Source organism: Tursiops truncatus, chromosome 18, assembly GCF_011762595.2.
Source record: "Tursiops truncatus isolate mTurTru1 chromosome 18, mTurTru1.mat.Y, whole genome shotgun sequence".
NCBI lineage: Eukaryota > Metazoa > Chordata > Mammalia > Artiodactyla > Delphinidae > Tursiops > Tursiops truncatus.
Window position 1 is genome coordinate 1,636,976 of NC_047051.1, and position 27,916 is coordinate 1,664,891.

At 50.6% G+C, this 27,916-nt stretch overlaps 1 protein-coding gene across 1 annotated transcript; it reads left to right on the forward strand.

Annotated features, from left to right (window-relative positions):
- Positions 1-27,916, forward strand: FGF9 (fibroblast growth factor 9). Its single transcript, XM_004320744.3, has 3 exons — positions 1-1,042; positions 9,045-9,148; positions 25,707-27,916. The coding sequence occupies exons 1-3, from the start codon at positions 766-768 to the stop codon at positions 25,950-25,952; spliced, it is 627 nt and encodes a 208-aa protein (XP_004320792.1). The 5' UTR covers positions 1-765; the 3' UTR covers positions 25,953-27,916.

The window sequence follows — 27,916 nt, forward strand, 5'->3', positions numbered from 1 at the left end:
CCGCGCCCGCGGCGACACCTGTTCGCGGCCGCCGGCGGCACGCGGGTCCCGCCGCGGCGCCCCTCGCTCCCGCCGCCGCCCGCCGCCCGCGCTAAGCCAATGGACGCCTGCCGAGCCCCTGGAGAATTCTGGATACCAGCTTTGGACGCCTAAAGTTTTTCCTTCTTTTTGTTTTATTACCATTATTCTCATTTTTGGAGGGAGGACGGGGGCAGATTTGTCGCCGCCACCAACGTGAGATTTTTTTTTTTCCCCTTGAAGGATTCCTGCTGATATCTGCAGAGTCGGTTAGAGTGAAAACGGCGCATGCCTTCCTGGATCCGTAAATTCTGACGTAGCCCGTGCATCTTAAAACCCCCTATAATAACGCCTAGGCATTTAAGTTGCTATGGTCATTCTGATCTCAAACCAAATGGAGAAACTACGGATTTTTTTTCCTTATTACGGTCGGATGGGATGAAGACCTTCCTGCCTGCTGAGAGCCGGGGAATCTATCTGTAGAGATACATAGATACGTTTATCAATATGTCAGTGTGTGAGTATAAAGTGGTGGCTTCTTAGACTATCCGTGGTTTGACCTTGAACCTGTGCCAGTGAAGCAGCAGATGACTTTTATTTATCCATTTAATGGATTGAAGAAAAGGACCTTTTTTCTCTCTCTGCAACTGCAGTAAGGGAGGGGAGTTGGATATACCTCGCCTAATAGCTCCTGGGTTGGCACCATCATTATTGTTTATCGCTGTGCTCCGAAAGCCGAGTCTTCTGATGGCTCCCCTAGGTGAAGTTGGGAACTATTTCGGTGTGCAGGATGCGGCACCGTTTGGGAATGTGCCCGTGTTGCCGGCGGACAGCCCGGTTTTGTTAAGTGACCACCTGGGTCAGTCCGAAGCAGGGGGGCTTCCCAGGGGACCTGCAGTCACGGACTTGGATCATTTAAAGGGGATTCTCAGGCGGAGGCAGCTCTACTGCAGGACTGGATTTCACTTAGAAATCTTCCCCAATGGTACTATCCAGGGAACCAGGAAAGACCACAGCCGATTTGGTAGGTACACCATTAACCCTTTACTGTCCGTGCTGGCATGTTCGGATTGTAACTACCGAGAAGGTGGCTGGGCGGGGGATGCGGGAAGGGGTCTCTCCCTCTCTCTGTCTCCGTCTGTCTCTGTCTTGCTAGCTCAAGGGGTGGGGGGGGGGTGGGGGGAGGGAAGCCTCCGGAATTGCAGATCTGCCGCTGGCACTGATGCGGGTCTACATTGAAAGGCCTTTTTTTTTTTCTTTGTAAAGGAGGGCGTGATTTATAAATATAACACAAGCCCCTAGTTCTTTTGCATCAGATACACGGGAAGATCGGGTTTAGGAAGTTTCTTTTGAATGGACTGATTCCACGAGTTTAAAGCTTTAATGATTAACTACTGAGAACTTAAAATGCATTTTCCTGAAGGCAGTTATCATCTTGTGTCAAATGAAGTTTTTGCCCCTTCCCTTTTTTCCTCCAATAAGTATCCTGCTTGAATTTTAAATTAAGCGTATTGCTTACTCCCACCGTGAGGGTCTGGAACCCTTTAGCCGAAGGTTGCTAATTGTTCTGTTGGGAAGAGGACTAAAGTCGTATTTTAGACTCTGGGCTGCAGAGGCACTGGGGGAAAATGACTCGGGAAGGGGCAGGGCGCTCACCAGGGGCGTTTGTCCATCCAGCCACGAGTTATTCCCTGTGCTTTGTAATTTCCATGGCGTGCAGCCCTGTGTGGCTCTGGTGTAAGTGTGTGCGCCCGTGCAAAAGCTGCGAGCTAATTTTAAAGGGCATTCCGAGGATTTCATTTCCCGAGGAGGGTATTTGTGACTCAGCATGGATAGCTGCAGACCCGAGGGCTGGTGACTGCCCCCTTTAATGAGTGCACACACGTGTCTGCTGGGCCACCCTGAGCCCGACAGCAGCGACTCGGCGAGCACAGTCCCGGGGTGGGGGGAACTGATGGTGGAGGGGCGACTCGGGTTTTCTCCTTACTTACCAAAAAAAAAAAAAAAAAAAAAAGAAAAAAAAAGAAAAAAAAAAGAGGGGGGCGTTTGGGCAACCAGACTGTTGGAAGGAGTTAACCCACCTGACAACACTTAAACTAGGTCGTAAAAACAAAGTCCTGTGGTGACTTCTTTTCCTCAAGCTTTAACGCCAGATGTTGAACACGATCTAAACTATCTGTATAGGTTCGTGGGCCGCAGACGATGCAGGAGGTGAGGACGGTTCGGGCCTGAGACGGGGCTGGTCCCGGATGCACGAGCCCCGGGATTTTCTGCCTCGGCTCACCCCGCACTGAACCTACCGGCATGAACGGCGGGCTGCCTCCCTTCTCTGCTTTGCAGCTTTCAATTACGGAAACGTAGCCCAGAGGAGCGGAGGCAGCTCTGGCCGCTGCGGAGCGGGGACGAAACTTTCCTAAAGTGCTCTCTGCGGCCGCTCCCGGGGCTGCTGCAGGACCCGGGGCGGCCGTGGGCGGGGGCGCCGAGCCCAGACGGGTCCCCGGCGCGCCGGCCGGCAGGTGCCACTCGGCGGCCGCCGGCCAACTCCGCGCGGTCCTAGACGCGCTCGGGTTCGGCGGCTTGCCCCCGCCCCGCGCGCCCTCGGCTGCGGGGACCGCTGTGTCCCGGGCGCCCGGCCGGCTGGCGCGCTGCGGCCGCGCTTAGGGGTCGGGCTCCTTTTGCCTGAGCCGCGTCCCTTCGCGCTCGCCGCGTGTGAGTGCGGGTCCAGCGGATCCAGCCGCCGCCCGGGCAGCGCGGCCGCGCGCGGGGTGGAAGCTGCCGGAGGCGCGCGCGGCGGGGGACTCGGTGGCGGGGCCGAGGCCCCTGAGCCCCGTCCCGTCTCGGACCCTTCTCTCTCCTTCGACGCTCACAGCCGGGTCTCGGGAGCGGTGGGCTCGCGGCGCCGGAGGTGGGTCGGGCCGGCCGGCAGGGCGGGAGCCGCGGGGAAGGGAGGGGGACAAAGGGCGGCGCAGGCGGCGGGGGCCGCGTGCCATTGTTACCGGTGCCGAGCGGGGCCTGGCGCCCCTCTCCGCGCCCTGCGTGGCTGGGCCCCGGCCCGGGGAGCCCGCGGTGGGCGCCCGAGTGCGGCCGGCGGCCTGGTGTGCAGTCGAGCCCGGGCCGGGAGCGCCCGGGACCCGCGTAGAGTGGGGGGGGAAGCTCCGGTTGGGGCTCCTCCACCTCGCCCCCACCGTGGGTGTTTTTTTTTTTTTAAACGCAGTCACCTTTCGTGTAGGACGTTCGCTACACGCAGCCGAGTCATTAGGAATCCGGTGACTCCGCCACGGGGACAGAGAGGGACCAGGGTGGATGAAGGGGACCGGGGACCGGAAAGCGGGGAGCCGAGAGGCGCGCTCTGGGGTCAGCCGGCAAGGACGCTGGCACGGTGGCTGAACAGAGACCGTAAAACAAAAACCCGGCCTCGGCACCCCACCTCCGACCCCGGAGATGACACGTCCACTCCTTGTCCGCCCGGCACTGCCGGCGGGCTGGTAGGCGCAGTGCTGGGTGGGAGGCCGGGCAGCGGAAGCCTGGCCGGGGGTGGGGTGGGGTGGGGTGGGGTGGGGGCCCGGCCCGAGCTCGGGGGTCGGCCGGGAGCTGGCTGCGGGGGAGGGGCGCGCCCGGCGCTCGCCGCGCCCTCACCCGGGTTTGGATGCGGCTGAGTGGGTGGTGTGCGCAGTGGGGGCGGGGAAGGAGGGCGAGGCGGGAGGCTTATTTCAGCTTCCATCCGGTGGCAGGGAGGAGCGCCCCCGGGGTGACAGCAGTGCCGCGGTCTCCCGCTGCGGCAGGTCCCAATATTAGCAACCTCTGCAGCGCCGCGCCGCCGAGCCTCCCACCCTGCCTCCCGGCCCCGCCCGGGGCGCCGGAGGGGCGGGCGGGCGCTAGGACCCGGGTCGGGGCTGCGGCCGTCGCACCTGGCACTCCCGCCCCCGCACCCCCCCGCCTCACCTTGGGTCCTCCTCCTCCCCCGCGTGCGCCCCCCTCCTCGCCCGCTGCGCTCTGGGGACTTCGAATGCAATCCCGGTTTCTCTTCCGAGTCCATAGGAAAGAGTAGCTGTGGGTAGGGGCGAGGGGGGTTTGCACCCTGATTAAAACAGAAGGTGCCTTTTCTACCTGAAACGGAAAGGCAGGAGGAAGCGTGCGGGGAAAATGACGTGCTACCCCCCGCAGCTGCAGGTGACCGCAGCTGCTGGCAAGCGTGGCGGTGGCACTGCGGCGGCGGTGCGGGTCGTGGCGGGGGGGGGGGGGGGAACCTTACTGCTGTCCCAGCAGGAGCCGCGCGGTGACAACTTAGGTGGGACCTAGAGGGAGCTCTTTGTTTTCCTTTCGGGGGTGCTGGCGTGGAGCTGAGGCCCAGCCTGGAGAAAGGGAACCGGGACTCGTATCTCTGGGTGATAGGCCAGGGGAGCCAGACGGTTCGTTTCCTTTTTTATTTTTTTTCCTCTTTAGAGCACTTGCTAGACGGAAAAAGTGAGCAGAAAATCAATTGAGGAAATGGTGATGTGGAATAATAAAAAAGTGAGCGTCGGGCCTGATCCGTTATTTGACTTGGCACGAGGAGCCTGAGCGGGGTGACCCCGGCCTGGTGCGGAGATGCCTGCGTCCCTGCCGGGCGTCTTCCGGCCCTAGTGCAGCTCCGCCAGGCCGCCTGCATCAGGACCAGGGCTCCCGGCTGGGGCTGCCGGGTCCAGGGGTCAGGTGAAGTTGTACCAGGGCGGAGAAACATGATAACAGTACACTTTAAAAAGAAAGAGGTTCAAAAAAATCTTACTTCCAGGGTTTCGCACTTGAAACAATGCGCTTCTGGGTATCTGGCTCTTCAATATCTCAGTAAGGGAAAGGCTGCCTATTTAAGGAGCTGTTTCAGGATAGGTTCAGATTCTCGAAAAATCGGTGGGGTTATGGCTCCCATTCAGCTAGTCATTTCCCACATGAACTCTGGGATTTGCTCAAGTTGCTGCAGACTCGGGCTTGCTGGGATTGGGGCTCTGAGCTGATTGATTTGGCAACCCTGGTGCGGGATTCTCCCGGCCAGCAGGGAGCTCTGTGTGTGTGTGTGTGGGGGGGGGGGGGGCGGGCCGGTTAATCTATTTTCGAAAGCCTGTGTCAGGCCTCTCTCCACAGCCTGCACACATTCTTGTCCTCTGAAGAATGCAGCTCTGTTAAGTGTTGGGGGCTTTTAGGCTGGAGGGTTGTTTAACACGGGCCAGAGTGGAGCTGCTTGGGCTGGCCCTCCCACTTCCCATGGCCAGCGTGGAGGTGAGGCCCATGCAGAGGGGCTCTTGGGAGCTGGGCCAGCTTTGGGGTCATGGTCCACGTGAACAGAGCTTGGGGGCTGAGCACTGCTACCTAGTGAGTCCGGGGCGAGGATGATGCTCTGCTGAGGTCATTTTCCTGCAGTGGTCCCAGGAACTGACCTGGCCTCTTGCGGATCACAGATGACCGTGGACCCCACCAGACCCCGTCAGGCTTCCTGGGCCCAGTGAGTGCATCCTCACTGGAACTGTTGCCTGCCGTGAAAGGGAATCGCCAGGTGCCACTCGTCACTGACCTCATGCTTCCCAGGCCACTCCATCACTGTCCATTGCTGTGGCCCTTCTGACCTGCCTAAGAGAGCTGGGCCACCCTGGGACACATGTGAGGGCCACACTTCAATCTCAGGCACAGCCCCACCATTCCCTCCCTCCCTTTCCTCCTTCTTCTCTTCCTAGCTCTTTCCTTCACTCCGTTCCTCTCCTGTGGATGGTGAAGCCTGTCACCGTTTCTACCCAGAAGCCTTCTTCTGGGCTTTTCCCGAGCCTCACGCCCACGTGAACAGCCACTGGGGGAGCGGCCCCGCTCAGACCAGTACGGTTGGGATCACTTGCTCGGCAGTGGCTCAGGCCCAGGGAGAGTTTAGCTGACCTGGTTGAGGTTCTAGAGTTCATGGTGGACATGATGGTAGCAGGGATGATAAGGATTGCAGTCTGCGGGGGGCGGGAGCTGGTTCAGGTGGTCAGGGCTTTCTGGCCTCGCAACTTTGGCCCCCTCTGCACGTGAGGGAACGGCTGTGACTCAGGCGTTCTGAGTTCTGCTTGCCCTCGGATCGTGAGGTGACCCCATAAAAAGCTGGGCTGCTCTTTCGAGGTCTCTGCTTCTCAAGGAGCTGCAGAGATAGGGGTGCTGGTTTGAGATGATGAAACCGTTTCCACCTGGGGTCCCTAGATGTAGCCCCTTCTCATGTGGAGCACGCCTGGGAGGCTTGTCTCGGCCCGATTCCTTTTAGGAAGCCCCTCTGGCTCTCCTGGTCCAGCCTGAGTGAGCCGCCCAGAGCGTACCCTGAACACCTGCCTCTCACCGCATTTCCCACATTGTTATTACATTTATCTGGTTATTTGTCCTTCCTCCCACTAGGCAGTAAGCTCTTTGAGGGTGTAGGCTAGACCTTGTTCATCTCCATACCCTCAGCAAAGGGCATGGTGCTCGGCTTACAATACAGTCACTCCTTAGTTTGCTGACTGAATGAGTGAGTGCATATCTTGCTGATGCCAGGAAGAGATAACAAGATAGATGTCTTACTACCTTCATTTCCAAAATGTATAATAATCGTTTCGGACCTTAAGTCCTTTAAAAAGAAAAAAACCCATGTGCACAAAGAACAACGTGCGAAGAGTGTGCACACACAGGTGCCCACCTTCCCAAGTCCTGTGTGATGAGAGCACGGTCCCAGGAGCTCACGTGTCCCTCACTTCCTCTGCTTCTAGTCCTGTGCACCGGGCCTGCAGAGTCTCACCTGGGTAACATCTTCCAGTCACTAGTGAGGGACTAACTATATAAAAGTGGTACAGAAATCACGGATCCGTGAGAAAAGGTAAAAGTGATGGGAAGGTGTACCTAGTCAGTAAGGACCTAGGCTTTGGAGTCTGATCGCTTGGGGGCAAGTTATCCTTGAACCTACTGTCCCCACGTGTCATCTGGAGATTAGCGTATGGTAATGCCTAGGGCTGTTCTGAGGGCTGAATGACATCAGGCCTCTCACTGGGCACAGACTAGATGCTCGAGGAGTCCAGTTGTTAGGATTGTCACTGTTGATATTATTACTTCTGATGTTCTGCTGACCAGCCAGTTACATGGTTTTGCGAGATCACATGCACTTATTTTTTCTTAGGTCTGATGGGCAATGTCAGTTAATAGTCTCAGAGCTGCCTCCTGCTTAGGGAAAAGAGAAAGATCATCAGATACCCTCTTAGAAGGTGCAAGTATTGTTTATTTTAGTTTTATGACTTTCAGTTTTATTGACATGGTGTATTAAATCGGTCAGATGCAAAGGGGCCAAATGCTTTCATTTTACAATGAAAGTTGGACATTAATGAATTCCTTATACTATTTCAGGGTAACAATGACTTATATTGTGTGTTTTCAGGTAGCTAAGAGATTCACATGTGTGTGACTCCTATGGTAATAAAATGCTACAACATAAGTTATTTTTAATCATAAGAGTTAGACGTAGTATAATGAAATAAAATGATTCATCAATAAGGATGTGCATCTCACAAGAAATGACTCTCATGGAACTACTGCCTTATTTGTCTTTCCATTAGGTTTGTGAGGTAGGGATGGCTGGTAATGAACTTATTTCACATGTATTTTTCACTAGAGAGTCACAGGTTATCAGATCCAGAACTCAATTTGTAACTTCTCTTTATATTTGTTCACACACTATTTCACATTCTGTTAAAATACATAGTTTTGCAGGTCCAGATAGACATTCTGTAAACTGTAAGCTCAAAATATTTGTTGCATTTTGTGCTGATAACAGAATTAGGAATACCTCTTTATAAGAAATCTCTTTCCCTTTGTCCGTCACCTTGGAACCTTTGCTTTATTAGATTTATGTAGTTCACATCTTCTTGTGATTGCAACACAGTCTATTTTGCGAGAGTTGCAAAATTAATTGTTTAAAACTACATGTAAGTGCTTTTCTATGAGTCACGTGAGACTGACTCTAGCCCCGGGTTACCCTTAGTTTCTTTCTAAATTCTTAAATGTAAGTAAGTTTTTTAATATTTGGAGATATTTTAAACAACTCAGTATTTGGTATGTGTTCATACAAGGTTTACACAACGTGTAGCACTTTAAGACAAAATGGAAAAAATGGTCGAGCATGAGTGATATTAGCATCGTCCCAATATACCATTGGGTAATCATGTTAAAACAACAATATGGTTATAGAACCTGGAACTGCTGTTGTATGACCACAAAATTCTGGGTTTATGCCCAGCTTAGGTATTGTTATTCTTAGTGAGGTAAGCAAGGTGAAAGAAGGAAATAAAAGAAGATCGTTATGTTGATTTGATTTTGGGATATAGTATTCCACGCCTATTTTAAATCAAGAGCATTTTTGGAATCAGCATTTTTTTCCCCCAGAATATTGTGTTATCTTAATTGCTTAACTGTCTCTTTGGGGCTTAGATAAGCACAGTGAAAATCAATACTTTGTTTCAGCAGAAATATTTGGGATATGTGTGGGCTTTTTAGTTTTCCAGATGGAGCTCAATACAGTTATACAATAGAGAGCTGGATAACTTTCGGTGTAAACCAGGCAAGTCTTTGGTTGTCATCTCCTATTCTTATTATGAGGGGCATAGACCCTTCTCTGAGTAGAATTTTGTTTTTCCAATCCATGGCCATACACAGATACTTAATTTCACATTTTTAAAGTGGAAGTAAGTTTTCTCATACATTATACTCTTTTAAGTTAATTAGAACACGTGCATTGGTTTACTGACATGTCACTTCTCACCATATCTATGTAAATGCTAGCTTTTTTACTTAAAAAATATTTTGTTACGTGTTGTGTTGATGAGTTTTTTTGTCTCATTACTGTAAGATAAAATTTAGTTGAAAAATCAATTCTTTGGGGCAGTGGTTTTAAGAGAAGACACTTCTCGAGTGAAGGTGCGGCCTTCCTCTTAGATGCTCCCAGGGATGTGGACGCTCCAGGGGAGATGCTCTGTGCTCTGACCTGTCTCCCTCTGCTGTTGGTCTCGCAGGCATCCTGGAGTTTATCAGTATAGCGGTGGGCCTGGTCAGCATTCGAGGCGTGGACAGCGGACTCTACCTCGGCATGAATGAGAAAGGGGAGCTGTACGGATCAGTAAGTACCGTAGAGACCTTGCCAGCCTTCCTGACTCACGTTTGCCGGAAACTGCTCTTTCTCTAGCTTATAAATAGAAATGAAACAGTGGTGGGAAGGGGAGTGTAGGTTTTCACTTTTTGAAGAAAACCACTTCATTTTTATTAATAGATATCAGCCCTGGATCTTCACGAGACCAAAGTTTCTAAGCAAATGCTTTATTTATATGCCAAGCCATTTTCATTGTCAAGGAAATAAAAAATTCACAACTGTGAAAAATCCCATCTTCTTGTATTGAATGGGAGTTATTTTTGAAACGAATTGAAATGATCTTCCAAGCTTTGCCAAGCATTGTAATTAAAACTAGAAATAGACCATGCAGTGAGTATAAACCCTTTCTCTGAGCTGCATAAAATTTTCATTATGTAGAGAGAGAAGGGAGATGGAAATTATTGTCAGATATTCTTGTATGTGAATAAGAATATAAAAATATAATAATTATTTGCAAGTGTTAGGAGTTTCTTCCTTCCCCGGTCTTACTTCCTATCTCCACTGGGTCGTAAGCTCCTTGGGTGAGGCAAGGAAGAGCGCTCACTGTAGCCCGCCAGGCACGGCTCTAGGTGCCAGGGTTGGGAGGGCAGAAATGAACGAGAGTCCCCCGCTTCTGCTTTGAGAGGAGGGGCAGACTTTGTATCTCTTTACTGCACAGTAGGAACTGGACACATTTCTGCTAAAGGTATGAGTGTGAATACTAGGTTATCAGTTACTGTATATAACTTGAGTTTTCAACAAAAGATTTGTAGTGAAGTCAGCCTTCGGTTTCTTGTTGCCATTATTGGTGGTCAAATGGGGATTTAATCCATGTTATCTGCAATATGAGAACTTTGGCTAGAATCTACAAAAAGTTGAAAATTAAAAGACGCTCAGAATGGGAGAAGTTCTGGAGTCCTCTGTTGGCCGAAGTGAAGGGCATTTTTATGTAGAATCAGGAGAAATTTTTTCTAGATATCTTTTTTTTAATCCATATACTAGTAAATACACACACACACACACACACACACACACACACACACACACAAGGGTTGGGAGTAGTATCCAACTTTTACTCAGAAACTCCAGGAGACAATAAATGGTATAGTTTGAATATAACACCCACCATTTTTCATGACACAAGGATGGTTTTTCTGCTTTGGTAAAATTTGAATGTAAGATTGATTGCTTTTGTTAGACATTTGTCTTTTTAAAAAAGTGCTTCCTTGAGAGAGTGGCTTATTTTAAAATAGGTTTTTAAGCATAGGATTGAGTTTAGTTTTTTAAACACAGTTCTTGGTCTAGATGAAGTTATTTACTTCCTAAATTATCTTCGCTAACGCTTTTAAGTGCAAAGATTCAAGATGTAAGGAAGCTTTTAGATTTTTAAAACATTCAGTGATGTTCTCCTTTTGTCACCCCTCACTTTTTCCTTCACTTTTAGGTCCATAATGTGGATTTAATTCAGTCAGTCATAGGTGGGCTCAGTAGAAGGCTTTCTGTGTTGGGTCGCAGTCTGACCTTCTGTGGGTGGGGGGGTGGAAGGGACTGTAGTTTATCACCGTGGTCTCCAGATGTTTTGAGTGTGGATTTCAACACTGCATCTTAAATTATTTGAAAATTGCATATGGAACGCATAGTTCGTATATGTTACGTTATTTTATAAAACACGCCTTAAGGCAAACTGTTTGGAAGGCAGCGATGAGTGAGCAGACAGAGGCCATGCTGCTTGTCCTCAGCCCTCGGGCCACGCGGACAGCCGATGGCCTTGCGTCCGTGAGGCCTCGGCCTGGCGCAGGGGCGCTTCCGGGGGCCGCCGGCCCCCTCCCTAATGCCGCCCTCCTCCCTGTGGCCCCATCTGAGCCCCGCTGGGACGAGACCCGCTGACAGCGGGGTGGCAGCCAGGCCGGGAGGCCGTCTCCTGGGAGGCAGGGAAGCCGGACTGGAGGCCCTGCTGCCTGATTTAGGCTTTTCAAGCCCCGCCTGCACCCAGCAGAGCTGGGACAGGGCCCTCTCCCTATCCGTCCCTTCTCACCCGAGGGCCCTGCTGGGAGGCCGGCGTGACCGGGCCGCTTCTGCGCCGTGGGAAGCTCGTCCCCTTCCCCACCCCAATGGGAGGGTCCCTTCAGACCCAGACACGGGCCACTTCCCGCTCGGATCCCTCAAGCCTCTGCAGGCCGAGCCCCCCGTCTTGCTGTGTCCTCTCGCCGAACCACGCTGCTGGTCCGCTTTGCTGTGTCGCCTGTGTCCCTGTCCCTGTGTAGGGCGCGTCCGCCTCGTTGCGCTTCTGCGGACACTGGTGGGCTGCTGGGCCGCGCCGTCAGGGCCCCCCCCCCCCCCCCCCGGCCCCAGCCCCGGCCCTGCCGTCCCCTCCCCCCTGTGCCCGCGGAGGCAGCCTTCTTTCTTTCAGATTCCGTGAAGATGCTGCCTTTTCTGCAAAACCTTCCCTACGCCCCTAACTCGGACCCTAGTTTCTGGTCAGCGTTTCTTGTGTTGGCCTCTGGGCCCCGGGGATGCTTTGTTTGTGTTTCCGTCCTCACGCGAGGAATGTACACTTCCGGTGTGGCCGCGTCCCCAGCGTGTCGAGGGCCTGGGCTGCAGCTTTCTTTTGAATATCGCCCCCCCGCCCCGCCACAGCCCGAGCCCCGCACATGTTGGGTTGAAGGCGATCGAAGTCGGGGTTCATTCGTGGCTTCACTGGCCCTGGAGGTGCAGCCCTTGAGGTCATTGTGTCCCTAGGGCCCTGCTGGAGGGAGGAGTCCCTCCCGGCCACCCTCGTGCTGAGCTGGGCTGTAACGCGTCGTCGTCCGAATGTCCAGCCCCAGGGGGCGTGGCCGAGTCTGGAGAAGGTGGTGTCTGGGGGAGAATGGGGACGGGCATCAGGACATCAGTGGGTGCCCTGCCTGTTCCTCGCATCCGCGAAACCAAGGGCTGGACTTACGTGGCCCGAATGCTCCTGCTCTGGATCTCAGGACTCTGCAGGCTTCGCTCCCGAGTCTTGCCTGCCTGGCCCACAGGGTGCTCTACGGCACGATGTTATGCAGCAGGACCATCTGTTCCCAGCAGCCGGCCTGGTTTGCCCGCGGCCCATACCTCATGCAGGTGTGCGGAGGCGTGGGGGAGACCATCTCCTCGGGGGCCAGGAATCACTTTCCACTGCGTTTGTGCTTGTCATCCTGGCGTGGCAGTGAGAATGGGGGGGACACCCACATGTCCCCTTTTCATCCTGATGAGATGGAGAGAAGGAAAGAGAGAAACAGGCAACGACACTGTTATTAAATACGCTGGAAACTAGCCCGAGGAGTTTGCTTGTATGAAGCTGTGTGAAGCTCCGTAAAGTGGAAAAGGTGTGTTTCTAAACATTGGGGAAAACTTGAAAAGACTGATCTCATTGGGAAAGAAGGTAAATAGATTTGGGGAAACAGCCATCACTTTTATAAAGTAAGTGAATGTGTAAATGTAGCAAAAGTTAATCTAAAATGTATTTTGGGGATTATTTTTCTCTTTTCATCTATGTAGATCTTTTGTTTCCAAGTTTACATTAGGATTAGATCTAAAAGGCCAGAGGTGAATGGGGTAATACTTCTTCAGAAAAACATGTGGGATTGTGACATCCTATTAGATTGTGGAAATAGGAAAAACTCTATTGCTGGTGTGTATCATTATATGATTCAAGGAAAACCTGAGTTGTTCTACTTCTGGGATGGAGTTTGATTATTGTATTCATGTGTTCATTCATCCATGCCTCCATTCATTTGCTCATTTGTTCACGAACATTTATACCTACGATGTGCCCAGCATTGTACTAAGTGCATGACAGTGCAACAAATATCTCAAAATCTGGTAGGAGAGATACAAATAATTCAGTGCAATGTGATATGCACTGTATTAGAGGAATCACAAGTATCTTGGGAGTCCAGAAGAGTGTTTAAATAACTCCTTGGGGAAATTGGATGGGAGCACTTAATTGGGTCTTGAGGGATGAATAGGAGTCTCAGAAAAGGGAGGGCAGACAAGGAAGGGCACATACTGTTTCAAATGTAAAGATTAGAATATCCTGCCTGGGTGAAATTTAGGGAGGGTATTAGATCTCTCACATACACACTCATTTGGGTGCACACTTGGGCAGAGGATTAGAGTATTAGTTTACATTTGTCACTTTCGTTCTTATCAAAGAGACTAGAAGTAAGGCTCAGTTACTTTTAGGGTCTTAATCTTAATTATCCGAGTATCATCAAGATACTTCAGTGTGTCAAGAATAATTGACTGTACTAAATATCTCATTAAAAAAGAATGCCTTGAAAAAAAGTTAATCTGTTTCAAGGAGCCTGCATTTCATGAGAGATATTGACCTGTTCATTAAAAAAAGGTAGCACAGTCACTAAAATTCTAATGATACAGGAAAGCAAGCATGGGATCTGTAAACATGGTGAAAAGGATGACATGGATTTCTGGTTTGTATCCCTGTTAGCACTTACGGCATTCTGTCCAGAGTTTTCATTCCCCGTTGGTCTTTCCCGCTGGATTAAGTTCTTAGGAGACAGACTCTGTCTTTACAGTCTGTGTGTTTCCTGAAGGCTCCGCATGAGCAGCTGGAACATAGGGTTTGTCACCCCAGCTCTCCAGCCGGTCATGCCCTCGTGGACAGCGCTGCCCAGGATGTCGCTGCCCACCTGACCGTCCTGGACTTCCACAGGCGGGACCCTGCTTAACTGTCACGGCTGAAGGGTAGGGGGTGGGGTGACTTGCTCCGAGGCTGGAGCTCGGGGGCCGGTGGGCCAGAGCGAGGACTCAGACCAGCTCTAGGGGGCCTGGCCACCGCGCTGACAGAGGTGCTGCTGTTTGCTGTTCCGTTTCCAGAGACACAGCTGGGCCCGATTCGGTTTCTGTGAGTCCGTGTAATCAGTAACCAAGGTGTGATGGATTTGGACTGTGTTTCCAGTGCACAGGAACTTAAAAAAGCCCAAAGCATTGGGGCAGTTGTGGACTGGGTGAACGTGTGTGAGCCAGAGCCGTCCCTTGTGCGGTGTTTCCACGTGTGCAGTGTTTCCACGTGTGCGGTGTTTCCACGTGTGCGGTGTTTCCACAGCGGGCGCAGCAGCAGGGGGCCCAGGATGAAGGAGTATGTCTACCTCTGTAAGAGGAAAACGGTGAAGTATCTCAGATCCTCAGAACCCCATTTGCCTTAGATTATTTTTATTATCTTATTTGAATATGTACAAACACGAACCCCTTATGCCTCTTTGGCAACTGCAATTCAAAACATATTTATATTAAAATTCACACTGGACTATAAGACCAATAGACTCTGAAGCAGTAGGGTGGATCTGATATGACGGCTGAGATGCTGCCTCAGTGTCCGGGCTTTGAGCTTGGCACACCTGTCCCCCAGGGCTTCTGGGGGAGGAGGTCCTCCCCCCGTGTCTTCCGGGGCGAATTACTGGGAAGCCAGGTGTCACCTGACCTTCACCGACGTTCCAAGGATGTCGTTTCTCTTCCCGGTAGCCCTGATGGTGAGAGTTGTACTGCTTAGCGCCGAAGGTAACTTTAGACACACGCACATTCTTGGGCGGCAGTATGTGGTTATGCGCGGTCATCTGGAAGGTCTAGAGTGGCCTTAAAATGACCCCTTTACTTTTTCATGAAATGAAGGGTCAGAGAAAACGCTCTTCCAGGAAGCTTGTTGCCCCCAGATTTGGTCCTCTATCCTCCTGGGATCCGTAGGTGCCAGTCGTGAAAACGCCTGGGGCTGGGAGGCCCTGGCAGGGAGGGTCCCTGTTGTTTGCATTAGGTGCTGCGGTGCCCTTGTGAGGGGCTTTGGAACAAGCAGAGTGAACGTGTGTGTTACGGAACAGGACACCGTACCCGATGGCCTGTCCACACTGGACTTAGCAGTTTGTCGTTTTGCTGTGTCAGTTCAGATGACTTTGATGGTGGATGGTGAGGCGTGTCCTGTAGGTCGAGTCTCCAAGGAATGTCATTCCTGTAAAGGGTCATTTGTGCAGTAATCTCCTTGATGGCGGGCGTGCTCTGGAAGTGGGCGGTTTTAAATAGATACTTCGGGTGATAGAGCAAGGCCTTCAATTGCTAGTGTAGTTGCCAGCGTTCAGAGGATCAGGTGGTGACTTTGAAGACAGGAGGGCAGCGCCTCAGAAGAGCATCTGCTGTGTGAGCTGATTTCGTTCATAGTGTCCTTGTTCTAGAGGTGACGGGAATGAGAGTTTAGTGGCTTAGCGACTGAGTCAAGGTAACACAGAGTACGTAAGGACTTACTATTTGAACATAGGTGAATTAGTAAATCTTGCCTGGTACATATGCATGAGTGGCCAGCCGTTTTTGTGAATAAAAGATATATGTGTATATATATATATATATATATATAATTTTTTTTTTGCCAGAAATAACCCCGTATTAGAGCAGGATTGTAGTCTCCCCTTCACAGATAGGACTTTGAAACAATTGTCTCTTTCTAGTACTAGTTTCTATTTAGTGGTTCATTTGTTTCCTTAGCATCTATACTCCTGGCCGTTAATTAGTGGAAAATCATCTTTTAAAATCATACCTTCTTATTTGAGTTTACATACGTTTACGTTGTGAAGCATGGGAGCTGCCTCCCCTGACGGTCTGAGGTGAGGTGCGTGGAAAACCTCGCAAGTTAGTGGTGGCTGTAGTCACCCAGCACAGGTCTTCGTGGGCTTCGGGAAGGACCCGGTTTAATGGTCGAAGCTCACGGGCGGGGCCCTCTCCGTGTGGCAGGAGAGGCGGGCGGGGGATGGTTCCAGGACCCGGGGCTGTGCTCAGTGCGCAGGGAGGGTCTTTCTTTAGGGTCCGGGGCCTCCGGCCCGCCCCTCCCTGCACCCCGTGCACATCGCGCCTCTTTGCAGAGGGTCGTCTGTCGGGCACGCAGAGCCAGGCCGCTGCTTGGATGCTGGGGACGCCGGGCTTCCGCTTCTGCTTCCCACCTCCCCGCACGCTCCCCGCCACACTCGGCTGCCCTCGCTCGCACACTCGTTTGCTTTCGCAAAGCCAGGGGACGTGACCGTGTCGCTGCTCACACGGGCCGGCCCTTCCGTAGGAGCCAGGAGTACAGGTGGCCCTCGTGACCGCAGGCTGCGTGCGCGCACGTTTGTCTGCTGGCTGCGGTTGCCGCGTGACCCTGCAGTCGTGTCGCTCGCCGGCCTGCACAGAGGGGCAGAAGCCGCGTCTCGAGGGGGCAGCTCCCACTGGGCAAGCGCCCCTTCTGCCACGGGTCTCACGTTTTTTGTGCTTTTGGTGGTGGTTTTGCTGGTTAGAATGCCCCCGGGACCGAGTGCTGAGATGCTGTTTGGTGTCCCAAGTGCCGGAGGCTGGGCGAGCCTCACGGAGGATACGCGGACCTCAGAGGAGCCTCCGTCGGCCTGAGTCACTGCCTGCGTCCACGGCTAATGAGCCAGCACTATTAACTTGAAACAGAAGCAGGCGTAAAACAAGGTTATGTATTGATTTGTTGACAAAAATGTCATGAGCAGAGGCTCACAGGACCCTAACCCTGTGTTTCCCCGGGAGCCGCGGTTCAGGCCCCCGATCCACACACAATACCCCGCGCAGGTGAGTGCTGTTTTCTCCTGGGGTGACCTTGCAGCTTTGGGGGGCAGTCAGACGTGCACACCAAGGCTTATAATTTGGTGCGACTGGTGTTGTGACAGAACTGTATACAGAAAGGCCTTGGGGAGCATGGGGGAGGGAGCTCCATCCCTGGCCTGGGAGGAGACGTCAGGATTACTCACAGAGGAGATGGAGAAAAGTAGGCAGGTGGTCTCGGGCAGGGAAAGGCTGGCGTGAAAGCAGCTTCAGGGCCGCAGGCTTTGGAGCCGTGGCTGCCGGGAGGAGCCTGATTCTGCCATCTTTACTCCCCCTCCAGCCCCAGTGGTCCTGGCTCTGCTTCTGTTTCTCTCAGCTGCTGCCAGAGGCCACGACACCGATATTTGGAGGGTCCTCCACTGTCATCATCATTGCCATCTGGGGGTGCTGCAGCCTGGCTGCTCCCGTGTCCTGGCCCGGGAGACACCCCCTCCCAGAGAAAGCCCCACCCGCTCGCCCCAGGGCCGCCCCGCTCCTGCCCCCTGCCAGGACTGGCTTGTCCGCTGCGTGTCCATCGACCTGGGCGTCCCGCAGCATCCTTGCAGGCGGCTGAGAAGAGTGTCTGCCTTCCCAGCACCCCGCCGCCGAGGCTCCCCAAGGACGGAGAGGTTCTGGCTTGGAGTGGAGCCCCACAAAGGGCTCCATGAATGCTTTCAGTCCTGACATAAATGCATCCCCTCCTTCCTCAGTCTTTTGTTGTGACTTTTCAGAGAGCTCTCTGCTGCAGTCTGCTTTTCCTTTGTGGGGAACCGCCCACGGCTCAGTGCAGTGTTCTGAGCTCGGACTTGCCAAGGTCATGCCAAGGGCACCCTCCCCGGTGCGTGCTGGGCTGGCTCTGCTGTGGCCGGGAGTGGCTCTGTCCGTGTGGCTGCCACACTGCCCTGCACGTGTGCACGCTTGCTGTCCACTCCCAGCCCGAGGCTCCTCTCTGCCCTCCCTCCCTCTCTTCCATTTTCCTTGTGAGTCGCTGTGTGGCAGGTCATTTTCTCTGGACCCTCTGGGGTGGCTTGTATTCCTTTTCTTTCTCTCCCTGTCCTTTGAGTAGATTTTCAGTTTTCTGTGTTTTGATGGAAGGTTCAAGCCTGTACTTGCATCCTGAAGGGTTTGAACATGGAGATGCAGTGACGAGTAAGGGCAGCGCAGGGCCTGGGCCGCTCGCTCCGTGGCTCGTGGGCTGTGCAGCCTTGGGCGACCTCCTCAGGCCGGCTGGGCTGGGACTAGGAACCAGGGTAACGAGGACAGTGGAGACGGGGCCCAGGATGCGGCCGGCGCTGTCCTGGCCCCCGGGGCTGTGCAGCTGCTGCTTCGCCTCCTTCAGGGATAAGTGTGGTCCCAGAAGGAGACGCCTGCACGGAGGCGCACGGAAACTGTGCTTCTTGCAAGTCTGAATTCAGAAGTTCAGATTTAGGACACAGTCTGTGAAAGTAAATAAACATTTCCCTTCAGATCGAACTGTGGCGCCCCTTGCATTACACTTGAAAATGTTAACTGTAGAGCTTCATCCGCTAGGGTTAACTTTATACACCTTCTCCTCAAGTGCAGCACGTTACTATTGTACCCACTTAATTAAATGGAAAAGTTGGACTGCGTTTTAGGGGCTTAGCTCCCATCGTGGTGGTGGCGAGCATGACTTCTCACGCCCGCGTGTCGGTGCAGTCACTACGCTGTGGCAGCGCTGCCCTGGCCTCCCCCGGACTCGGCGTTTCAGGGTGAAGGTGCTGTTGTGGAAGCGGCCCACGTTGGTGTATGGCTCCGGTGCCTCGGGGAAGCAGGCCGACTGGCCGACGGTGTGAGCTGGGATTCGTCCTGGAAGGGGGCCATTTGCAGAGGGGCCCCGAGAGAATGGGACAGCCACCCACGTGTGAGGAAGGGACAGCAGCACCGGTCACTTTCCACGAGCGTGGGGCCATTTCTCTAGCGCTAGGCGGGGGCTGGGAGGAAGAGTCTGGTTCCAGAGAAATATGGGCTGACGCGAGTCCAGCTGGAGCTGGTGGCGGGCAGTAGGGGGGGCCCCGGGGAGTCGAGAGGTGCCGGAAACACGCATGTGCTCGTGAGCCCACTCGGGGTTCCTCTGTGCACCTCGGAGGGGGTGTGACTGGGTGTCTGAGAAATTCTGGAGCCCTGGTGTCGCTTCTCTCCAACATTCCTTTTATCTGTCTTGTGCACACGTCCAACTTTGCCTCCAGCTCTGGGCACTCTGTGACTTTGATAACTTCTTGTTTTCCTCCAGGATTTGGTTTTTCTTCCCAGTAAGTCCTCTGCGGGCAGCTGATGACGTAGGGTTTGTTGGTCAGGCAGACGTTCATTTGTGAGCCATGTTTTGTGAGGCCAACACCGGGGGACATCCTATCGGTCTCCCAGGGAGGGAAGGAGGGGCCCCTTGTGCCGAAGCTGTGTCTTCTTCCCCGTCCTTTCTTCCCCGAAACAGCAGCCTCCCCGCTTGGCTGCTTCTGGAAGCATTACTTAGCTGTCCGTCTCTGCAGAGGTAACGGAGGCTGAACGTTTGGGCGTGTTTCTTCCCCTATCTTCCAGCAGCTTCTTTTCCGTTTCCTGGTCAGCGCGTCCTTCCCGAGTCATTGTGGGTGGCTAGGCCTCCACACTGGATGCTCAAGGCCGGATCACGCGGCCTTAGACTCAGAGAGACCGTGGACATCCCTGAGTCCAGTCTCCTGTCTTCACAGAGAAGGAACTTGAGGCCCAGGGTGGCTAATCAACCCCACTGTGTGTGTCTGTAGGAGGCTGACATTCCTTTACCATAGAAATTCCATGAATCTCCTAGTTCTTCAGAAATTGCCTTTGCGCTTACTTTGCCGTCATCTTTGTTAATCTTTCAGTTGGTCTAATTTTATTTCTGCACTCAAGGCCTGAATCCAGCCTGCTTTGTCTACCGTAGAAGATCTCTGGTACGTGTTTCTGTTTCGATTCTCCCTCCTGCGGTGCGCCTGCAGACGCGGTGGTTGGGTTCCAATGTCTCTGCCTGGTGTCCTTAATAACAGGAATTATTTCCTTCATTCCACCTCCCAGCCTTGAAGCTGTCCACTTCCCCTCCATGGTCTGTCCTTCGACTTTCGGTTTTTACAAAGAGTAATATTTAGCTTGAAGTGTTTTCAGCTTTTGCAAATCTCTGATGTGCATTTTAAGTGGTCACTGAATGACTTACTTCTCTTATCAGATGATCATTTATGATAAATGTTACCTGTGCTCTAGGACCCTAAGAGAAACTTCACAAACTTTTCCTGTAGGGCTCTCGGCAGAAGCACCAAATGTGCACAGTCTGCCCATTGGCAGAAGCAAAAATATTTCATAAAGTGAGTATTAAACTTCTCTGCTTGAATTCTGTTCAACCTTGGGCAGGATTTTCTTTCCCCTGTGGGGCTCCACCTCTGAACATATATCGCAAGTTTATGAGCTCACTTGATTTGCTAAACAAATGTCCGTTTCTAGGGTGGCTGCTAAGGACAGCATCTAAGTTGTCTGGTCTGCTCTGTGGTACACGCGGCGGGCGCTGTCCTTGGCTGTGTGGTGGGTACCATGTGGCTGGTGAGCCCACACCATAGGAGATGTCCAAGGCCGGATCAGATTCAGACTGGGCCCTACCTTTGAGTCCACAGGTACACCTAAGTACGCAGCTTCTGGAGCGAAGCTGAATTCTGTCTTGTTTTGTCTGGTTTGGTGGGGGAGGAGTGGAGAGAACGTAGGAATTCTTACCTTTTTGTGTATTAGACGAGACAGACGTTGCCCGCCCACTTGCTTCGTTTGTGTACGTTGACCAGACACAACTGATTCAACCGTTCCCACAATTCCAGTGGCAGTTTTGATGGCCAGGATCATGGGTATGAAAGCAGGCCCGTGGGAATGGTAGGGATTTTAAAGAGGTTTTGAAAAATGGGCCTTGAGTGAGGCGTGTTGAGGGCTTAAGGGGGCTGGATCCGAAGGGAGCTTCTAATAAAATGAGAAATAGTGCCTTCCTGCCTGTTCTGTGTGTTTGTGGCTTTCCGTTTGGGGACTTCTCCCAGGAGAGAAGCGTTAAAATACCTAGCTTCTTATTAATGATCCTTTCGTCATTATATTTAATCACCGCAATGCTTGCAACAATTCCCATGAAGACTTTACTGCTAGATTATTAATGAGCAAGGTACATCTCTACGAGTAATTGTAGTTAAGGGAGGTTTAAATACCATGACTGGGGTAAACGGTAGGCAGAGAACAAGCGATTACGTCAAATCAGTAACTTACAAAAGGTTCGGGAACTCTATCAAGGCAGTTTCTGACCTTGGGCTTTATGTGTTGTGAGTTTATGCAGGGAGGTCAAACAGCCCGTTGAGTTGAACACAAACAACCATTTGGATGTTGTGGGTAAAGCTACACCCTATGTTTATGTGTATGGCAGCAGAAGTCTGTACATTTCCAAGGAGGACTCTTGAATCTCAAATTCTGAAAACTTCTGATTTCAGTTTTTAAATGGGTACAGATAGGAGTCAGGCATGGTAACGCCCATGTGGATTACACATTTTCCAATTGTCAAATAGTTAAGATTAGTGTCCATATGAGTTGATGGCGTATAACATTCCCAAACATTCTCTGGGGTATACTATAATTTTCACATTATTATCACATACTTTGGTTTTAATAGGATTTTGGTAAAAGTTTTGAAGTTTTAATTTCAGTTTTTCCCACTGCTCAGAATTTGATGATATAAAATGAAAAGGGGTTTCCATAGCTGCTCACATTCACCAGATTTTGTTCCAAAGCATGGGCTTTAGGAGACTTTTGAATTAAATCCACATTCTCCACCCAAGCTGAGTGACATAATCCAGCAGTTCAAAGATAGGTATGCCATAAACAGCTATAGTTAAATAATCCCCCCAAAATATTAAAACATGGAAATACAATAAAAGAAGAATTGATCACTTTATAGTGGAATACTCTATAAACTGTCTGCATTGGAAACATGTGGTGAGTTTTAAAACATCTGAGTTTTATAGTTCTAAAGTGTATAGTTTATTTGAAGGCAGAAACTGTTTTTTCTCCTCTGTGTATATATAAGAATACAGCTTAATGTATATTTTTTGCCGTCGCAGTTTGCATTCACTTTCTTATTTTTAATTTAGAGAAATCACTTTGGAGTACAAATACGTAACATAAATATATTCACCCCAACTAAATATTTTATCGCCAAGTACTAAAGTCTAATCATAAAGATTAATTCTGTAAATCTTGTTGCTTTGTCTACCTTTGTCTGAAACAAAAATCACAAATAGCAAGAAGAAATTATTTGAAAGCATATACATGGTATAGAAAGGTATCAGGGTCTTTAATTTTTATGATCATTTAAATTAAATTTTTTTTTTTAAGGTCTGCAGGTTTTTCTGAGTGGCGTTATACCCCTTGTGTAATAATTACAGGACTGAACGGGATCAGGGGTTTTGCAAGGTAATGTCTGCACGGCCTCATTTAACTAGTTACCTGAGGTTATCCAACCCTCCCGTGAAGGAGAGGACTGAACTCTTAACCATCACAAAAATTGCTGTCTGTAGATGACAGTGTCCTACGTGGAACAGTCACTTCATTTTCCGCATTGCCTAGAGCATTATATTGTGTGTGTAAAGGATGTTACAACAGCCTCATAAGGGGAACAGAGCCGTGTTTGCTGAGCAGTGAAAAGGTTAGTTCAGTTTCTTACCTCGTTCAACTTTTTTAAAAAGGTTTTTTTTTTTTCCCCCGCAAACTGACAATACCCCCAAAACATGTGAATTGAGGCTCATCTTCAATACTGGACTCATTAGTGTTTCAGTCTTAGCGTGCAGTGTCCTTCCCACTGCAGAATTCTGTGCATACGCTCTGTTTTCTCTCCACCTCCACCCGTTCCTCCTGCAAAATGAATAGTGTTTTTAAAAAATTGCATTTTGAGGTAAAGAAGAAAGGCAGCACGTGTGATTGTCAGAATCAGAGGGGCTGCACCGAGTTGTGGAACGTGGTCCGTGGAGCCCCCCTCCCGGCCCTTTGGAAGGGGCCTCGGAAGTCCCTGGACGGACGGGGTGTCTGGAGGAACCCTCCATTAGTGAGAAGTGGAAGGTGCGGGGTCTGGGGCAGGTGACCTCCCTTCCAGGCCCCCCTGTCTCGGGCATTTTCCGGGGAAAGTTGCAATACCTTTTGGCTGAGGTTGGCTCCAGTTCTGAGAGGTTCTGAACTCATGGTTCTGACATGCCCCCACGGTGACTGGGGGCGTGTCCTGGGCTCCGGGTGCCGATCGCCGGCCATGCACCTGTGATGGCCTCGCCTCAGGTGTGACACTGACCTGCTCCAGGTGAGGCTGCCGGAGCAGGGGCTGTTGCTCCAAAGCCAGGCCCCTCATGGTGTGCAGACCCTGCAGGTGCGACTTGTATACAAAGCAGATGGAAGCTGGGGCAGGCCTTGGGATCCAGAAGGAGGAGGGACAGCCTTATTATTATTCTTTTTTTTGCGGTACGCGGACCTTTCACTGTTGTGGCTTCTCCTGTTGCGGAGGACAGGCTCCGGACGCGCAGGCTCAGCGGCCATGGCTCACGGGCCCAGCCGCTCTGCGGCATGTGGGATCTTCCCGGACCGGGACACGAACCCGGGTCCCCTGCATCGGCAGGCGGACTCTCAACCACTGCACCACCAGGGAAGCCTGAGCCTTATTTTTTAAACCAAGTATCTGTCAGGTAAAGTGATTTCCTGTTGAGAAAAAGAAAGCTTAATTTGAATTCTTTTTTCATCTCCTTGGTAGAACTGAAGGCTCTACAATTCCCTACTTCGGTCCACCTTTATTAAGTAGAAAATAAATGAACATTGCTTGTTTAGAAAATTTACTTAATCACTGCAAACTCAAACCAGACATTTTAAGCCAGGAGTAATCTTGTCTGTGGGGAGAATATTTATTGTACAGATGGAAGTAAAGTCTGAAATAGCTGTTAAAGTCTTTAACACACTATTTTTATTTTGTCCGCTTTAATGGAGATGAAACAGAAATCACGTTCAGCCTGGTCTCCCCAGCATAGGGGGTTTCCTCTAGGTTTGCTCGTGGAGGGAGGTGAGGGGCTTCTCTGCTAGCGCCCAGGTGAGGGGAGCTGCAGGTGCCACTCGCCCCCTGCAACGCACCTTGTCCCTATAAACCCGGCATCAGGTGCCCGGAGTGTCCCCATCATCCTGTCCTGCTCGATGCTTTTGGTTGCTTTTGTTGCTTCCCCTTGTTCCAGCTCACTTAGCAGAGACTGGTCCAAGGAGATAAGATTTTGTTACCAACCTGCTCAGTACATTTTGATCACCTAGAGCAGCGGTCCCCAACCTTTTTGGCACCAGGGACCAGTTTCGCGGAAGACAGTTTTTCCACGGATTGGGCGGGGCGATGGTTCGGGAGGTGATGCGAGCGAGGGGGGTGGGGGGGGGCGGGGGGCGCGATGGGCAGCGGCAGATGAAGCTTCGCTCGTTGCCCACCGCTCGCCTCCTGCTGTGCAGCCTGGCTCCTGACAGGCCGCGGACCAGTACCGGTATCGGTCGGTGGCCGGGGGTTGGGGACTCCTCACCTAGAAGAGCAGCTCCCAGGAGGTACAGGTCCCCTGTGTTTCTGGGTGGTTCAAGCCTTCCGTGAACGGAGGAGTGACGTGGGGAGTGACGCTGGCCGCGGGCTTTCAGCATCCTCAGCTTGACACGCCCCCTGTCCCCACCCTCGCTCTCCGGACGCGACCACGGCAGCTGGAGATGATGCCTTCTGCCGGGCTGGCTGTGAATCAGTGCACTAGGTTGTGTCCTCAAGTGTGTAACTGCGTGGACATGTATTTGTAGGTTTTCTTATTTACATAAGGGGCCAGGTGGGCAAGAGCAAGGGGAATGTTTTCAGAAGCCGTTTTAGTGTTTATTTTTTAACACTGCCATCTGGGAAGATGCTGATGTTAAAGTTTCAACGTGGTGAGAAGAAGAACAAGGAGCTGATCCACCCCACTGCCTCACTTCTCCAGGCGCAGCTAGAAGCACGTGTTTGTGCCTGGAATGCGTTCACGGTTTGGGGTGTGATGTGTGCATCGCTTCTGGTCCTTACTGCCCTCGAGACACGTGGCTGCAGGGGCCCTAGGTTATGGGGTTCCAGGGAACCCAGGCTCTCATAAAGCTCTGGTGGAGGGTGAAGTGTAATACATTTATGAGATGTGGAACCTTTCTGCTTTTAAACTGGGGGGAGTGTGTGGTGGTTCTTCTAAGTTCAAGGAAGCAGGAGGGCTGGGATGTTTGTCTTTACTTCTTTGTACTCAGGAAGACCCAGACCTGATAGAAAGCATCGTATCTCAAAGTGTGGACTCCGGCTGCATCGGAATTACACAAGGCCTGTTGGAAATGCGTATTTCCAGACTTTCTGGATCAGAATTTTAAAAGGTTTGGGATTGGAAATTTACGCTTAAAAAAAGCATCCCAAGGTGATTCTTCTGCACACTGAAGTCTGAAAACCACTCTTCTAGTGTAATGAATAACTCCACTGCTTCAGAGGGCAGCAGATCTCTGACGTCGCTGGTGATGTTGGTCTGTGTGGCGAGGACTTTATGAAAAGTACGCTGAAGATGAAGCGGCAGTCTGAGACTCTTTCTTCGAAAAGGCCCTCCCCCCAGGATGGTCACCATCCTAATTGCTGTGGTGAAAATGGGAACAGCTCATGGCGTTAGCTGCCTTTGCCTACTGACTCATTCAGATAATTGGCATGTGGAAAAGTTTAACTAGAAAACATTAGACTCTTTTGTGCTTTAATCATTATGAAAAAAAATTAGGAGGTAGTTACATTTATAGAGGTAAGCAGTTTTTGCAAAGTGCACTTAAAGTGGGTTAAAATTGGTATTTTGTCACCAGTTATGTTATGTAGCAATTGCTTTCAGTACGGAACGTAGCTAATTTTTGCAAAATATTTGCTTTTGTTTTTTAACAGGAAAAACTAACCCAAGAGTGTGTATTCAGAGAACAGTTTGAAGAAAACTGGTATAACACGTACTCCTCGAATCTGTATAAACACGTGGACACTGGAAGGCGGTTCTATGTCGCGTTAAATAAGGACGGGACCCCCAGAGAAGGAACGAGGACTAAACGGCACCAGAAATTCACACATTTTTTACCCAGACCAGTGGACCCCGACAAAGTACCCGAACTCTATAAGGGTATCCTAAGCCAAAGTTGACAAAGACCGTTTCTTCACTTGAGCCCTTAAAAAAGTAACCACTATAAAGGTTTCACGCGGTGGGTTCTTATTGATTTGCTGTGTCATCACATCAGCTCCACTGTTGCCAAACTTTGTCGCATGCATAGTCTGACGGAGGCGTGGAGGGGACATACTGATTTTGTTCTCCAGGCTCGTCCTCTCTCGGGACCCCCTGCCCACTGCTGCCGGGTGGGTGGTGAGCAGAGGGCAGGAGGCTGCAGGGTGAGGGGGTGAGTGGGGCTGCAGAGAGGAGGGAGCAGAGAGGACCAGCCGATGCATGTGGGGATAGATGCGCTTTCCCGTCCGATCTCTTGTCCTTCATCCTCATCAGCAGAGCTGCCACACCTGGACGCATCGGGATCTGGCTGGCGGCCCGAGGGGGGCCCCGCTGCATTTTCACAGGCAGGAGGGTGCGGTCTGACCGACGAGACTTTCTCGGTTCATTGTCACGGGTGTCATCCCAGTGAATTTAAAGCAAAGACCTCTTAGTTAAAAAAAAAAAGAAAAAAAAAGAAAAAAAGTTAAATTTATTTATAGAAATTCCAAAGGCAACATTTTATTTATTTTATATATTTATTTATTCTATAGAGTTTATTTTTAATGAAATATGTACAGGCCAGATAGGCACTTTGGAAGCTTTAGGCTCTGTAGGCATTAAATGGCAACGTCCGCTACAAACCTGTGGCATATTCATGAAGCGAACGTGGCGTGCATGGATGTGAGACACTCAGATGGCCCTAGTGTCCTAAAGGCGACAATCGCTTTTGTGCCCATGTTATTGTAAACTGATGCATACCGTTCATGACACTGAGTGTCCACTCTTCAGACTGCTTGTTCCATAGCTTATCCCAGAGGATTAAAGATAAACTGGGTCTCAAACTTTTATTCTGTGTCTGTAATATTTTCTCTCTCATAAGTTACTTCCTCCCTCATTGTAACTTCACGGTTGGAAAATATAAGGGTTGGTATATATTCTACTTGTCTAAATGTATCGCAGAATATACCAAAGCTAAACGATAACTGTGCTTTTATTTTAGTCGATCTCCAGAACAACAGGACTCGTATCAAACATTGTACTGGTTTAGAATTCTCAAAAAGGAAAAAGAAAAAAAAAAAAAGCTTACTTGGCCCAGATTTTTCTTTGTTTTTAGGGGACAAGAATCAGAGTCAGAACAACAGGGTAATTCTTATAAACTTTTTATTTGTGCACTTGGCTCTCAAATATGAAGTTACACAAGTACCATAGGGGTTATTGTAACACCTTTTATAGAAAATTGCTCTCGGTGTGACCTGCCATAATACCTGGTGAAAGCACCCTTCAAGTAAAACTTGCAAAATGCAACATAACTCTCCATCGATCATGACAATGAGGGGGAAAGTATATATTTGTTGACTGTGTTTTGTTTTTTAAAATGGTCCTCACAAGCACTCGATTTTTTTAGAGGGGAGGTTACTCTATAGGTTATCTTTTACAAGGCTTTTATGACATTGGATGCTGAACAGCATAAGAATACATATTTGTTGAGTAGCAATAATTTTGAAACTTGCCCTTGGGCAAGGGAGACTATTTCTTACTATATACTAAGGAGAAAAGAGCCAAATTCTTAAAGCAATATTTAAGAAAAAGAAATTTATAACAAATTCTCATACCACCTATAACACTTTCTAGCCATTTGTGTGGGAAATGGAAAGTGACAGTTAAAAAATGTGTTGGGATTTATGTAACTAATTTTAAAATTTAATATTCCAACTTTGTTTTGCTCTGATGCACATTCTCTGTGAAAAATAAAAGTGTGCCACTGGTGGGTCAAAGCTGTTTCGAAGTAGAGGCACATGGCTGGTTGTCCTGAGCGCGGGGGCCCGTCTCTGGTCCAAAGGGCAGAATGGACAGGGCCTCCTGTGAATGTGCATTAAAGAAAAACTAAGTCCAACATTCGGAATTA